Source organism: Protopterus annectens, chromosome 6.part0 (genome assembly GCF_019279795.1).
Source record: "Protopterus annectens isolate FY-2018-M chromosome 6.part0, PAN1.0, whole genome shotgun sequence".
Taxonomy (NCBI): Eukaryota; Metazoa; Chordata; order Ceratodontiformes; family Protopteridae; genus Protopterus; species Protopterus annectens.
Window position 1 is genome coordinate 705,497,830 of NC_056737.1, and position 17,162 is coordinate 705,514,991.

The 17,162-nt window shown below is 39.9% G+C and overlaps 1 protein-coding gene across 1 annotated transcript in view; it reads right to left on the reverse strand.

The window, feature by feature from the left end:
• The window catches only part of SYNE2 (spectrin repeat containing nuclear envelope protein 2), a 3,814,665-nt gene that overhangs the window by 2,485,934 nt on the left and 1,311,569 nt on the right, over window positions 1–17,162 (reverse strand). The window contains exon 37 of the mRNA XM_044073561.1: window positions 11,053–11,214. Coding sequence (XP_043929496.1) covers window positions 11,053–11,214 — 162 coding nt within the window. The remainder of the gene's footprint in view (window positions 1–11,052; window positions 11,215–17,162) is intronic.

Genomic DNA, 17,162 nt, shown 5'->3' on the forward strand with positions numbered 1-17,162 from the left:
ATTCCTCATAAAATCCTCCAAAGCTAGTTACGAAAATAAAATTGCCAAAGACTGCAAAGACAACCACAAGGCATTGTATAGTTATGTCAAGAATCTAAATGGCAATGCTCAGATTTGCTCTGAGCTACAACAGAATGGCATTAAATATACTGATCCCAAGGTTATTGCCAATATACTGGTAGAGTGATTTAGTGCCAACTTCACCCCCCTCTCACCCCCTAAAGGGCCCATCTCAATAGCAAAAGACTGCCAAATTCCGGTAATCACGGCCACACAGGTAGAAACCGCACTCTCCAAAGCTAAGAATACAGCATCCATGGGACCAGATGACATTCTGGGCTGTGTACTACATGAACTACAAAATGAACTAGCACCTCACCTAAGTGTCATGTTTAATCATAGCCTCACCTCAGGCTTCGTGCCCTCTGAGTGGTACACAGCTACAGTTACCCCACTCCACAAGGGGGGATCCAGCTTGGATCCCAGGAACTACCGTCCCATCAGTCTGATGAGCCTGATCTGCACGGGCATGGAACGCATTATCATGGAACTTATAAACAAAGACATTGGCAACCTTCCAAGACTGGACCACACCCAGTTTGGATTCGTGAATGGCTGATCTTGTCTCCTGAACCTGACTGACTTCTTCGAATCAGTCTCCAGAGCTGTGGACAAGGGTAAGGCGGTCCACACAGCCTATCTGGACCTCGCCAAGGCCTTCGACACCATCCCCCACTCTGGAATCATAGATAAACTTACTACGCCGGGCATAAATCCCTACTTCACTTGATGGGTTGCCAACTGGCTTACTGACAGAACCCACACTGTAAAAGTAGCCGACTCCAAATCCAGCTCCAGACAAGTAACAAGTGGAGTACCTCAGGGTTCAGTCCTGGGACCGCTCTTGTGTGGCATCTACTTCTCTGAAGTACAGGCCAACACTAAGGGACTCAGGCTAACAAAGTTCGCAGATGATTGCAAACTGGGAGCCATTACTGAATCCCCAAATGATGTGGATATTCTACAAAAGGGCCTTACAGAAACAGATGCTTGAAACCAGAGCCATGGGCTCAAGCTTAATGCCAAGAAATGTATAGCTATCCCCTTTGGAAAAAAACATGTACCCATGAATTATCATATAGGTGGCAGTACATTAAACACTGAAAGTGTGATGAGAGACTTAGGGACACAGGTGGACAGTGATCTCACCTTCGATAACCACATCGCTACAACAATCAGGAAATCCTATGTGGCACACCTCATCACTAAGCGCTTTTCATCCAGAAAAAAGGAGGTCATTGTCCCACTGTACTCATCCCTCATTAGACCCATTACAGAGTACAACGCCCCATTTGGTATGCACCTCATAAGACATCTGCAACAGCTGGAAAGGCCGCAGAAATACCTCACTAAAAGAATCACAGACCTAAAGCAGATGCCCTATGCTGACCGTTTAAAAAAACTGCAGCTATGCTCTGTGGCATATCGTCTACTCAGAGGCGATCTCTGCTTAACATACAAGGCCATGTCAAACCCTGAGCTGTTGGACATGCTCCACTTAAAGAAATCCCAATCCCTCAGAGCAACACACTCCAGGGATCTAAACCTTGTAATCACTATGAACAAAACATGCTGGAGGGATAGGTTCCTGACCCAGAGACTTCCCATACTCTGGAATAGACTTCCTATACATGTCAAGCAGAGCGCCTCCTTGACCCTCTTCAAAAGGAACCTTGACGATTGGATGGGAGATAGGAAATTCACCCCAGGGATCACGTCAGTCACCCTGCTAGACAGGGGTCCAGGGAAGTAAATATTGTGGGAAGAAATATCCGGGGAATTGTTTAGCTAGGCTTGTATGGGCCCTAGGGCCGATAGCCTAGTACCAACCTATGAACACATCCAGGGATATTGTCGGGTCCCATGGAAGCTGTATTCTTGGCCTTGGAAAATGCAGCTTTAACATGTGCTGCAGTAATGCTGGGTGCCTGGCATTCCTCTGGTATTGTGATTGGTCCTTTTGGGGGAGGGGTAAAGTTGGCACTGAATCTGTCAGCCAGCATGTTGGCAATATCTGTTGGCTCAATATAGGTGGTACCATTGTGCAGTATTTACCATGGCAAATTTTAATAAAAGTGTGTATTTTCTTCTGTCATCATACATTTTTTTTCTTTTTCTTATTTTTTTTTCCACTTTAATTGAAATGATGTTTAATAACAATACTAGCTAATTAAACAATAATGCTTTAGGGTTCTTGTACACAGACTTGAAGAAGGTTAGAAGGACGAAAGCGATCTTTGTTAACAATAACAATTACAGCACAATAAACCACTCTGTTACCTGACAAAAAGTATACATATAGTTAGAAAGTTTGTGATGAAACTATTATTCTGTTATTTTTGCTTTACTTGGATTGCTTGTCTGTGTACTTAATAAAGGATTTTTGACTAGAAACAGACTGGCTACCCTGCTTGACCTGCTTGGATTACTTTTGAATATTTAGTAATTCTGTATGATGTTTCAAAATTATATTTTTTATTATTTTTTGATTTAGGATGAGTTTATGTTCATTACTTCTACTACCATTATCTGATCTTATTAATATATATTGATTGACTACATATACATGAACTGAAAATCTTCCACACAGAGAAGTTTCTTACTGTCTTGTTTTTAATAAGAATGCAACTGATCTTTAACATTGATCTTGCATTAGTATTTATGCCGCCAGTCTATTTTAACACTTCATGCGTTGATATTATTCATGTTATAACTAGTTTTCCTTTTTTCTTGGTACATTATATATAAAGTATGCACGCATTTTGGTCGGCCGGTGGATGGCTGACCGAAAAATGTTCGAAAGCATTGTGGTGACTTTGCATAATTGCGAATGCAATTATGTCGAAACGCAAAACATCCCCCCTTTTTGACCCATGGTAGTACTGATGTAGGTGGTAGAGCAGTCGGAAATGTTGAATTTGGAGTTTTTTATGTCATTCCGACCGTTCAGCACCTAGAAATTCAATATTCTGATTTGGAAAAAACGACGTTCGGCATTTGGTCGCACAACCAAATGCATGTATTGCTATATATATGTATATATATATATATATATATATATATATATATATATATATGTATATATATATATATATATATATATATATATATATATGTATATATATATATATATATATATATATATATATGTATATATGTATATGTATATATATATATATATATATATATATATATATATATATATATATATATATATATATGTATATATATATGTATATGTATATATATATATATATATATGTATATGTATACATATATATATATATATATGTATATGTATATATATATATATATATATATATGTATATGTATATATATATATATATATATATATATATATGTATATGTATATATATATATATATATATATGTATATATATATATATATATATATATATATATATATATATATATATATATATATATATATATATATATATATATATATATATATATATATACACACACACACACACACACACACACACATCTACTTCAGTAGATCGAATGTTTACAAATTTGAACCTCATATGGCCGAGACCATATGATCGAACTTGTAAAAGTTCGAACACTGAATAAAAAAGGAAAAAAAAACACACAAAAAAAAAAATAGACGTCTGTAGCAGGGGGGTTATGCCCCTCTGCACCCCTCACCCCCCTACGTAAATATAACAATTCTGAGATTGCACTATATTGCGGAAAAGAGAAATCTTCCCATTCCGCACTGTATATGGATCTCCATTCAGTCCGTTCGAACTTTTAAAAGTTCAGTCATATGGTCTCGACCATATGAGGTTTGAACTTGTAAAAACTTGATCTACTGAAGGGGACCCACACACACACACACACACACACACACACACACACACACACACACACACACACACACACACACACACACACACACACACACACACGCAACATTCAACACACTGAAGAATATAATATGGATAATTCCTATAAACATAGCAGATTACCAATCATGGTATAAGGTGACAGCTAATATGGAAAGAACAATTCGCTTAAAATTAATGGTATCTACAACAAAGTAGTCAAAGGGACAGTACCTAGCATCCTGTAGATATATAAAGAAAAATGAATGGCTGAGTACTTCACTACAACACTACATCCTGAAGAAGGTCCCCTCTGGTAGGTTCTTTTTTCTATACAGTCTGTGCTACTTTTGACTTCTTGCATTTTCAGAGTTTTCTTAAGGGCCCTGACCTAAGACAGTTGAGAGGTATGCTGCTTTCACTCTCAACAATTAGTTAAACTTTGTGGCATTGTAAGTGTTCCTCACATCTTATCAATGTATTCTTTCGCTTTCTTTCTTCTTCACATGAGCACTTCTTTGTTGTCTTTAGTAATGGCAAAACAGGATCCCATACCTTAGTGACAGGTGATGGTTGGAGCAGGTGGGTATGAAGCAATGGAAATCTCAAGCAATCAGTTTTGGTCTACACTTGTTCAATGAATCATAAATGAAACTAACATCAGCTAATATTAAGCCCCTAACTGACATGCCTGCAAATTGATACATGCCAGGTGTCATCTCTAGATGTGTGCATCTCTTTGACACTTCTGTGTATTTTTGTAAAAGCTTTGTAGTATGACAGTACTTTCATATTTTTAATCATAGTCACATCGGCTTGTTCTTTGAACTGTTTCAACCAGAAATGGTGTTATCTCTTTTCATAATGACTTCTTGTGAAGTTCAACTTGGTAATTAATGCCACTCCTTCCAGTCTCATTTCAAAAGTTACTCAACTATAGCAGTAAAGCCAGTTTTAAATAATTCTGTTATATTACACTAGTATCTCTTCCTAATTCAAACTCTACACCAGTCAAACACCTAAAACCTGTATGGTCCGAACTGCCTAATAGTGCACTGACTGCCATATTATATATCTTTATTTTCTCTGACATCAGAAACATGTCTAAAATATTATCATTTCATGTAGGAGTTTTTACTTGCTATGTTAGTATCATGGGTAATAACGTTAATAGTATGATGGATGCAACCTTTTCTTTCCTGTCATGTTTACTCAGTTTATATTTGGTGAATTTAATTCTCCTGCCAAAACAATATCAGATCCTTTTGCCCAATTAATCCATTTCTTTGATAAACTTTTCACTTCCTCATTTGTTTGCATGGGAGGTCTGTAAAAAATATTACATTTAACTGGGTCTTTTCCCTTGAATAATTACTGGCATACACTCTACTCTATCAGTATTAAAATCCATGTGGAAATGTTTTTTTTCTCTCAAATAAATAGTGACAGCCCCTGATTTTTTATTGTTTTTGGAAAATTACATGAGCCTATAAGATTCATATATAAATACAATTTTCTCATTAGATTGTTATTAATGCTACTAACAATGAGTTCACATTTTTCTCTAACTTTTAAGAGGACGGCAATAGGAAGTTGATTTATTAACTTTACGGTTTAAATGATACTGATCTTTGGGAAAGTATTCCTTTTCTGAATCATATATTTCCACAGATATAAAAGACGGTTACTTGTTTTCAACATTTTTCTTTTTATCTTGTTATTGATTTGACTACTTATTTCCAGCTGTACTACACTGTGATATAGTGCTGGGATAATATACATAAATAACACCATTAACCGATATGTTGAGCAATGTTCAATGACTACATCAACATTTTTATAACATTTTCTAACACCCTTTTGCCAATGTTATTATTGCTTCTACAAATCACTACTCCAAAATATATATTGTTTTTGTTTACTAACTTGTACATTCCTTAAGTTTAATATCTTACAGCCAATTAGAGCATATAACACCCTTCACTGTTTTTATTGATTCTTACGTATTTTAACACTGAATCACTAATCATTAGAAGCCTGTCCTTGTACCGCACTTTCGGTCTCATGACTTTATCCTTCCTCGGTTAGTATGCCCCTGTCATTTTGCTTGCTTCCATCACTGTTTTTATTGATTCTTACGTATTTTAACACTGAATCACTAATCATTAGAAGCCTGTCCTTGTACCGCACTTTCAGTCTCATGACTTTATCCTTCCTCGGTTAGTATGCCCCTGTCATTTGCTTGCTTCCATTCTTACCATTTACCAGTATTCATATCATTTTCCCCTTGGTATGTCCGTTTGATCCATATTTTTGATGCAATTTTGAATTTTCCACATAATTATGGTCCTTTCCGCCATCACAATTTCCAACTCCTGTGTCACTGTTGTCCCTTCTAATTCATGTTTGTCAAATAGAGTCAGATTCTGTTTTTCTATAATTCTTCCTGTAGCTCTCCTCCTGTTTTTCTTCAATCTGTATTGAGTTTTCCTTATTTATACCACTACTTTCCTCATTTTCACTTTCTTCTTTGTCATCTACGCCTATTTCTCTCCTCTTGTTCTTCTTTTTAGAAGTGCTGTGTTCAGTGATACAGTCCACAAAACCATTAAGGAGCCTAGCCCAAATTCCCAATTGCTCCAAAGCACCATTTGGTTAAGTGCTTTTCTCAAGGTCACACAGCAGGCAAATTACACCTCAGGGAATCAAACCCTGTACCACAGGAAGTAGCTCATTAACACCTGAAGGACTTAATCCTCTGCACCAACTGGCAGTGTAGGCCTGCTTACAGAATTATTTTTGGCCCACTCAAATACATCTTGTTTTGATGCTTCTAAATAATTTGTATGGATTTCTTCCTGAAATTCCCCTTGTATGGTGTTATTTTTTGCTTGTACCCCCAGATTCCATATATTCCTTCTATATCTTTATCACCCCATACTGCTCTAATAAATATTAATACTTGTGACAGATACCTTCTTCCATTCCAATCACTAGACATTTTAGAAGTCTTGCATTCATGTAAGTAACCATAGTCAATCAGATCTAACAAGCAAAGATTATCATTTTTTTTTCTATTGTAGAATGAATTACATGTAGTAATATATTCTAACTGAGCCTTAAATGTTGTCCTTTTACCTTTGTTTTCCCATTTGTCACATTTATCATACAAAGATATGTAAATTACATACATCTTAATATATTTAACAGATATAAGACATCTGCTTGTCTTGTGTTCACTCATGACAGGCACTAGCAGCCTTTCTACTGGCTTCCCCATCTTCCAGTCACCACCACAATTCCTAGTAATCAGGGAATAACTTTTTACTCAAATAAAATAACAAAAAATAACAAATGTTGTTTTTCCTATGCCCTTAATACCTTGTTCTTTCAAAATGTCTGCTCATTATACAAAACAACCTGATATTGGCTTTCCGGGCTGCCAACTACAACCAAATCATACAGGAATTAGGAAATGGCTTTCACTCAAACAAAACGGCTGCATCTTGGTAAATACAGAGATGCCTTACTAAAAGGATACAAGGCTTAAGCAACATGTCATACATGAACTGACTCAAAGCCCTACCAGTATATGGGCTATCCTACAGACTGCTAAGAGGTGACCTATGTCTGACATATAAGGCATCCTCTGTCCCAATACTGATGGGTTTACTGCATATCAGCAAGTCAAATGGCTTCAAAAACACACAGTCTAGGGATGTAAACCTCTTCTGCAACATCAACACAACAGTTTGGAGGGACATGTACATCTTGCAGAGGATACTACTGCTCTGGAACAGACTCCCCATTAACATAAAATAAAGGTCACCCCTATCAATGTTGGATCTATGAATAAGAAACAGAAATGTTACCCCAGGCTGCCCCTGTAGTACTAATGGACAGAGACAGCTCCTAAATGCTTTATCCCATGCATGGGTCCCCTCAAATCAGCTATGGTATGATCCCAGTTATACTCATTACGGGTAATAAATAATTACTGACCATGGGATGGGTAAAGCCAACAGCTAGTGAAATGGGATAGGTTAATACGAGCACAAAAAGGGAAACAGGCTAGGTTTAAAATGGCCTGCAAAGGCAGCTACTCTAGTACTTACCTATGACCCTTTGTTCCTATAGAACAACAAAAATATCAAATACTGCTTATCTGTGCCATTAAAAAGGGTGAGCAGTACACGGGCATAAAATCCAAGTTACTAAAACACCTAATTCTAGAAGGAAGCATATGAAAACATATCAGTGGCTCACTGATAGAACCCATACAGTTAAAATAGGGGAATCCACCTCCAACAGCAGACCTGTAACCAGTGGTGTTGTGCAGGGATCAGTCCTGGGACCTCTACTGTTTGGAATTTATTTCTTCGAAGTGTAAAGCAAAACTAAAGGTCTGTGGCTGGCAAAGTTTGCTGATGACTGCAAACTGGGAGTGGTCACAGAATCTCCAAAAGATGGCAACATCCTACAAAAGGGTCTTACAGAAACAAATGAATGATGCCAAAGTCATGGCCTTAAACTCAATGCAAAAAAATATATTATCATCCCTTTCAGTAAGAGTGATGTTCCTGCTAACTACCACATCAATAACAACACCCTAAGTACGCACTCAGCGTTGAGAGACCTGGGCACACAGGTTGACAGCAACCTTACCTTTGATCACCATGTCTCCACAATGGTAAGAATGGCATTCTATATTGCTCATCTCATAAGTACAGGCTTTACCTCCAGAAAAAATGAAGTTATAACTTCCCTGTACTCTTTCCCCATCAGGCCAATAACTGAGTACAATGCCCCTATTGGTATGTACCTTTCCAAGCACCTGCAACAACTGGAGAGACCACAAAGGTTCTTTACAAGGAAAATTCAAGGTCTTCAGCATATGTCCTATGAGGATCGTCTAAAATCATTGTCACTTTATTCTGTTTCATACAGACTACTCAGAGGCGATCTCTGTCTTGAATACAAGATCATCTTTGACCTTGCTTTTTTGGAAATGCTACATGTCCTTAAGTCAAATGGTACATGAGTTACTCACTCTAATGGCTTTAACTTGGTATATGACATTAATAGAACCTGCTGGCGGGACAGTTTGTCTCCCAGAGATTACCACATCTTTGGGATAGACTCCCACTTCATGTCAAACAAAGCACCTCACTGGCTCTCTTCAAATGCAATCTGGACAATTGGATGGGTAACTGTAAATTCACCTCAGGGGTTCCTCATGGACAGGGGTGACAGGCGCTGATTGTGAAAATAAAGCTAAAACTTGGTTAGGCTTGTAAGAGCCTTAGGGTCATTAGCCTAGTAACCTCCTATCATCAGGTCCCAAGAAAGCTGATCTAGGTAGTCCTGCAATGGTTTGAAATCCTAGAAACGTGGCATAATTAATGCAGCCTATGTACAGAGACTCAATGACAGAAGCCTCTTAGAGGGGCTTCTAGTGAAAGTGAATGTGTATTGTGGTTCAACTCTGAGCACACTCCTGTTTATACATGTAATATTCTACACCACAAACAAATCCGAGACAGCAGTTCAACAAAGTTCCGGTATGCAGATAATGTGGAACTACAAGCACACTGATAAGCAGGAACTTCATCAGATGATTAGGGGACTGGAAGACAAAACTGAAGGCACATGGAATGAGAGGGACTACAGACAAGACAGCGTGTTCATGTTAGCAAATGGAGGAAGCAGGAGAAGATGAAAACTGAAACAATAGTGAAAATAGTGGAACAAGGTAACAGATTCAAGACAAGTGTCCGTGTGGCATGGCTGAGGAAAAGGGAAGTCTGAATGAGGGTGTATAAGCTAGAATTAGAAGTGTTGCAACAAAATCTCAGGGATAGACGGAAAAATGCTAAATAAGCTGAAAAATAGCTGTATGTAACAGTGATGCAACCAGTGCTCCTGTATGGCACAGAAATGTGGGCAATGAATACAGAGCAGCTGAAGAAGCTTGAGTTGGATGGAAATTAGGTGTGTGATGTGGGCAGCAGGATGCACACTATGTGACAGGTAAAGAAATGAGGACGTCAAAGTAGAAGCCAGAGTAGCCCCAGTTGCAGAGAAGGTCAATGAGAAGAGATTATGATAGTCTGATTACATATACAGCAAACCAAATGATGATATGATGAAACGGATTTGGGATGGACGAGAAGAAGACAAATGGCAACAAAATGTCCAGGGAAGAGATGGAAGGACTGCATGAAAAAAGACCTGCAAGAGTGAGACAAGCATGTCAAGGAAGGTAAGAGAGTGACTCTGAACTATGAAAGGGGCTAACTGTTGATTTGACACCCACCCCATGTAAAAATAGGAAAAAAAAGGGTTGGATGAAGAAAATTGTTATGATCATGTCCACAAGTCAAGTACAAATATTGTGTCTATTTCATAATATCGACAGCTTAGGTTGTGGAATCCTAAAACACTGACACCTAAGCATCGAAAGCTAACAATAGCTAACGGCCACATCATCGAATTCTTTCCTCGGGAAAGAATTTGGGTGGCCGTCCATAAACAAAATAAACAAACACACCCAAACATAGTGGGGGCCTTCACCCCCCACACCCCCTCAACTAAATTTACCAACTGAGAGATCTCTCTACATTGGGGAAAGGGCAAATCCCCGATAACGGCCATGCAAATTCTTTCCCGAGGAAAGAATTCAATGATGTGGCCATTCGCTATTGTAAGCGTTCAACGCTTAGGTGTCGATCCATTAAGCTTTCGACAACCTAAGCTGTCGACAATTCAACAGGAACCCCAAACATTTACTGTACTTTTCACCACTTCTACATATTTAAATGAGTTAGTGGGAATTTCACTTTTACACAAAAATATAGTTTTGAAAGATTTATTTATGTGAGTGGGATGTATTTGGTTGATGTGCAAGTCTCATACTGAAGTCTAAACGTTTACGAGTTAATAATTCTTTAGATGAAGCAAGGGCATTAATGTATGTCAATTATAAATGTCAGAAAAGACTACAATGCATATGCAATTATAATGGTCAAAATTAAAGTAAACATTTTTCAAACACAAAAGCATACTTAGTACATTAAAGTTAATGTCAGAGAAATAACATGTAGTTCACAAACAAGCGGTCATGAAAGTGACATCTAACCTGCAGCTGAGGTAATGTTGATGGAAGTGTTCCTTCTGATTTTTCAGTCACATAGCTACAGAGCTGTTCAGATGTAGACTTCAACCAGACACTGACCTCTTTAGCCAAATTTTGGTATTCCATGTGCTCATCATAATGAAGTTTTAGTCTCTGTACTGTGTCCTAGAGGACAAAATGTTTAATTAAACATTTGTTTCACATTGTGGTCCCAGTAGAACTGACAGCTAAAGAATGTACCAAATAATAGTCACAGTACATCATCGGTGTTTTAATATACGGAGCAAAAAGAGAGGAACAGAGACTCAGGACATGCACAAAGAAAACACTGCTTACCAAATATCAGTGAACACCAGATATTTATTAACAACTCCACAGTACAAAAAGTACAAGAAATGTTTTCTAAAGCATAATTCAGTTGACATGGGAAATGCCCAGGATTAAGAATGCGCAGGATGGTAAATGTTCAAGGTCAGAGAAAACTTATGCGGAAGTGAAAAATATTCCAATAAATTAAGGCTAGAAAGAATTTTGTCTATGAACACAATTCCTTTTTTTCAATTTTCAGAACATATAATTTCTGAGTAGTTAAAATGAGAATTAGCATCAACATTTGCAATCCAGTAATGCCCATGTAAATAAGCAAGACACCACTACTGGAAACAACAAATGGATTTGTAAAGCAGTTTTGGAAAGGAATTTAAAACAAATGCTCAGGTGGCTTAGCATACCAGGACTGTTAATAATGGCATCTATTCTAGAAACTGCTTGTTTGTGAAACAATTTGAAGTGGAATTACCTGAAGTTACTCTTAATTAAAAACAGAGGCCAAAGCCAGATTACGCATCAGTGGGACAACAAATTCCAGTTCAGTTTATAAACCAGTAAAAGAAAAGAACAGAGAAATGAACAGAAAACCAAACTGGATGCTTCATCTTTTATAGAATGTTTTCCATCTTCTAGTTATATGGTTGAGATATAACTTCACACAATAAATTAATACTACCTGAAGCAGAACCAGGAACTATAAATGGTGGATGTGGTCCTTATTCTCATCCAAAACAATACATATTGTAATAGAGCACCTTCATGCCAAAGCAACATATAAACTTATTTTGCCTCAATTAACACAACTCCTCTTCCTACTCATATCCAAGATACACACCCCATGCAGGTAATAAATTAATAAAAAAGTCCAGGTTTACTTGGAGATAATATATTTTTAATAAAAAAAAGATATTCAGAAAAAGTAATGCTCTGACAAAATTTGGTGGCATACACATTTCACAAGTCAATTCATTTGATCAGCCCAAAAATACCACAGCATTATTTTGTCTCTAACTCAAAACAATTTAAAGAAAAATGCAAACGGTGTTGTGACTTCACTAGCATTAAGAGCCACACAAACCTTTAGATTACAGACTTTACTCCTCCATGGACACACAATGTAATAAATATAAGAAACAACACAAAATAATAAAGAAGATAGAAGAAACAAACACTAGTAACTCGGTCCATTACAACAGACCTTGAAGTTAGTCAACATGCTTTTGACAACTGAGAGGAAACTAAAGTACCCAGAGAAACACAGCTGATGCACAGTAGAATTTGTGATACTATCAGGACCATGCAAAATTGTTAAGATTTGTATTGGGTGACAAGCAGCTAAAGGGACATGTGAACAAATAGGCAGGGGTAGAGACGTCACAGTGCCACTGCATGCCATCTTAATAGCAGCCAGGCAAATCAGAGGGACTAGGGCTTAAATGGAAAAAAAAGGCACTGGATGTAAGCATTACATACAACTCTGCAGGCAGCCAAGCAAATCACCATCTCCTGCACATTACTGTCTACTCTCCCTTCCCAACCCCGACATAAGGACTACCAATAAAGCCATAAGCCCAGACAATTCAAGTATTGAAATCCATAAAGAATCTGCAAACCTACTGATATCCATACTACCACAATTATTTAGGGGTCTAGTGATGGAAGGGACTTTGAAAAGTACTAAAACCTTATTCTACAACCAGGGAAGGCCATCAAAAGAAAACAAACTAGCACCCCCAACAGCCCTATTAAAAAAGTACAGCTGTGTACACTTACAATAAATGTAGATGTTCAAATGTATTCACTGTTGCAGTCATCACCTGTGGGTTATCTCTGCTGTGGTAGCCCTCAGTCGGCCCGGATACCAGAGTCAATGTTTTTCTGCATCAGCTGCTGTCACCTGTAGTCTGACATCAGGTCATCAGTGCTACAAAGCAAGGCAGCTGACGCCACTACATCAGTTTTTCTTGCCCTAACCCATCAGAAGCACAAGGAAATATGATAAAGTAGTCCTGGTGGCTAAAAGCCACCATGAGAAGCTTATGTCCCCCTAAGAAAAGAGGATATAAGGGGGAAGGAGGGAGAGAAACCAGGACTACAACAGTGAATACACTCGAACATCTACATTTATGGTAAGTGTACACAACTGTACTATGTTCTTTGTGTTCCACTGTTGCAGTCATCACCTGTGGGAGGATTCCCAAAGCTGAGGAGAGGGGTGGAAGGATTAGCAGAGGCAAACCCTGCCCTAGACTTAGAGAAAAGAGGTAGGTGGTAATGTTTAGTAAAGATATGGACAGAGGGCCAGGTGGCAGCTTCCAAGATGTCCCTGGTGGGAACTCCTCTGAGGAATGCTGTGGGAGTGGAAGCTGCCCTAGTGGAATGGGTATGAATGGATTTAGGGGGTGGTTTCCCATGTAGTCTGTAGCAGAAATGGATACATTATGAAATCCATCTGGAAATGGTTTGCTTGGAAATGGGCTTCCCCTCTGCCCCTGGGGCAAGGTTAACAAGAAGTTGGTCTGTTTTTCTGAAGGCTTTAGTATGGTCCAGGTAGTATCTGAGCTGTCTGTGCATGTCTAGTGAGTGCTGAATTCTTTACCCCTTGTTTTTTTGGTTAGGAAAGAAGGTGGGTAGATGTATGACCTGGTTGAGGGTCACATCAGATACCACCTTAGGTATACAGGAGGGGTTAGGGAGACCCAGTCTGCATGGAAAAAGATGAAGGGTTCAATGGCCATGAGGGCCTGAAGTTCTGAAGCCCTTCTGGCTGAGGTGATAGCTAGTAAGAAAGCAGTCTTCTAGGAGAGGTATCTCAATTCTGCTGAAGCAGCAGGTTCGAATGCTGGTAAGGTTAGTTTTTCTAAAACATAATTCAGGTCCGAGGCTGGCGTGGGTGGCCTTCTGGGAGGTCTGATATTAGAAGCCCCTCTGAGGAATTGTTTAATCAAAGGATGTGAGAAGAGGGGCTGGTCCATATCAAAATGAGCTGAAATGGCTGTGGCATGGATTTTAACAGAAGAGAAGGAGAGGCCACTATTGAGTAACGCGGCCAGGTAGTCCAGGATAAGAGGGATGGCAGGTTGTGAGGTACTGCTCCCTCTGGACTGGCTCCAGGAGCAGAATCTTTTCAATTTTCCTGCGTAAGATTTTCTGGTGCTGGGCCTTCTGGCTTCTGGACAATGTCTAGGACCATTTTGCTTAACAGGGGCCCCTTGTTTACTTTTAAAGTATTAGCCATGCTAACAGTTTGAGAGTCTGCAAGTCGGGGTGCAGCAGTCCCCCCCCCATACACACACACACACCTGAGTCATGAGGTCTGAGATCAAGGGAAGCTGCCTGGGAGGCTGTAATGTCAGGCTGTGCAGTAAGGGGTACCAATGCTGTCTGGGACAATCTGGAGCAATGAGGATGGCCTTTGGTCTCTCCTCCCTTATCTTGATCAGTACCTTGGGAATAAGAGGCAGAGTAGGGAATGTGTACACAAACAAGGAGTTCCAGTGGAAGTTCAAGGCATCCATGTTCCACCCTAGGTGGTGATACTCCCTGGTACAGAATTTATTCAGCTGGTGGTTGAGGTGTGAAGCAAAGAGATCCACCTCCGGTGTTCCCATACAGGAAGCTGTCAGCCAGATGGCTAGCCTGCACAGAGGGTAAGATTGGGACCCTCCCTGTTTGTTGATATACCACATTACTGTGGTGTTGTCTGTTTTCATAAGGAGAACCCCTGGCCTGAGATGGGGTTTGAAGGATGTCAGAGCCTTTTGTACTGCTATCATTTCCTTCTGGCTGCACCTGCCTGCTAGGTGAGTGCCCCAAGAAATGTCTAAGGCATCGGTGATGATGGTCTTCCCAGGAGGGTGGAGGATAAAGGGAAGACCCTTGTTCTTGGCACAGGCCCCTGCCCACCAGAGAAACTCGGCTCTTATACAGGGGATCAGAGGGAGAGAGGTCTCTAGAGGCTGAGAGTGCTGACACCAAAGGTTCTTTAGATACCACTGAAGTTTCCTCATGTGAAGCCAGGCCAGAGGAATTAGAAGGATGCAAGATGCCATGTACCCCAAGGGTTGCAGGAACTTCCTCGCAGTGAGCTGACTTCTGGAAGCCAGCTGGGTAAAGTAGAGAGGCAGGAAGCTCTGCTTTTCTGGGGACAGGAAGGTAATTTTGGATGCTGTGTCCAGCAGTGCTCCCAAGAAAATGATCCTACTGGAGGATGTTTGCTTTGATTTCTTCTCATTGATGGTGAACCCTAGGGACGTTATGAGTGTTTTGACAAAGAGAAGGTCCTGGAGCAGCTTGTCTTTGCACTTTGTCTGAATGAGGCAGTTGTCCAGATAAGGGTAAATCTGTATATTTGTCTGTCTGCAGAATGCTATGGCCGGGGCTAAGCATTTGGTGAATACTCTGGGTGCAGTAGATAAGCCTAAGGGTAGCGCAGAGAACTGAAAGTGTTGTGAGCCTGCTCTGAAGCACAGGAATTTCCTGCAGGATTCCCTTATGGAGATGTGGAGGTAGGCATCTTTTAGGTCTAGGGTCACTAGCCAGGCATTTTTTGTCAGCATAGGCAGCAGCTGCTGGAAAGTTAGCATTTTGAATTTGGGGACCACCAGGGAGGTGTTCAGAATGGATAGATCCAGGATGGGGTGCCAAGTTCCCTCTTTACTGGGAACAAGGAATACTCTGGAATAAAAGCCTTTGCTTCTTTGACCTGAGGGGACAGGTCCTACTGTCCCCTGGGATATGAAAGTTTGGACCTGTTTCAATGTCTCTGCCCACTGATTTGGAGGCAAGTCTGGGTACCCTCTTGGAATTGGGAGTTCGTTGAATGAGAATTTGTATCCCTGAAAAATTATCTTTAAGACCCATTGGTCTTTTGTTACAGAAAGCCAATTTCCTTTGCAGAGGGAGTGCGTTCCTCCTAGCTTTTGGCTTGTGAAAGGAGGGCAGAGGGGGGAGGGAGTCGTTGAGAGTTTTTGCCATACAAGGATGGCTTAGAACTCCCTGCCTCTGGTGTAGAAGTGGTCCACTGTTTGGTTCTCTGCTGCCCCTGGGATAGGGGCTTGGGTGGTCTATCCCTGCGGGGCTTACCTTGGTCCTGTCTGCTAGATGCAGGGAAGGACCAGTGCATACAGGGAAAGTTCCTGCTGAACCTGAGAGGTTGAACCTGAAAGAAATCTTTTACTGTTTGCATAGATTTTGCTTTGTCTTCCATCTTTTTAAGCACCTCTTCTGCTTTTACTCCAAACAAACTGTCCTTATCCAGGGGCGCATCAATTAATTTAGACTTGACAAGATCAGGGAGAGGTTGTTCCTTTAACCATGCATGTCTCCTAATGACAGATCCTGACACTGCTGCCCTGCTTGAGGATTCTAGGATGTCATATCCACAGTGTAATGAGTGTTTGGCCACTTGACAAGTACAGTGCAGTAAATCTGCTAACTCTTTCGAACTGGCACAGTCAGGAAAGGTTGAAATCTTTTGTTTTAATACTTCCAAAGTATGTTGTTGATATTTTAACATATGGAACTGACAGTTGAGTGCTCTGATAGCTAAGGTTGCAGAGGTGTATACTTTTTTACCCTGTCTGTCCATAGCTCAGGAATCCTTGTCAGAAGGAATAGGATTCTTGGTGGAACTAGTCTTAGCTCCTTTAGGTCCCTGTGTAATGACCGCTGGGTCTGCAGCAGGATTTCTGTACAGGTATTTGTGAGAATCTGGTACTCTAATACCTGTCAGGTTTACTGGGACCAGGTGGGAGGGTGTAAGGGGCTAAGCTGGATTCATG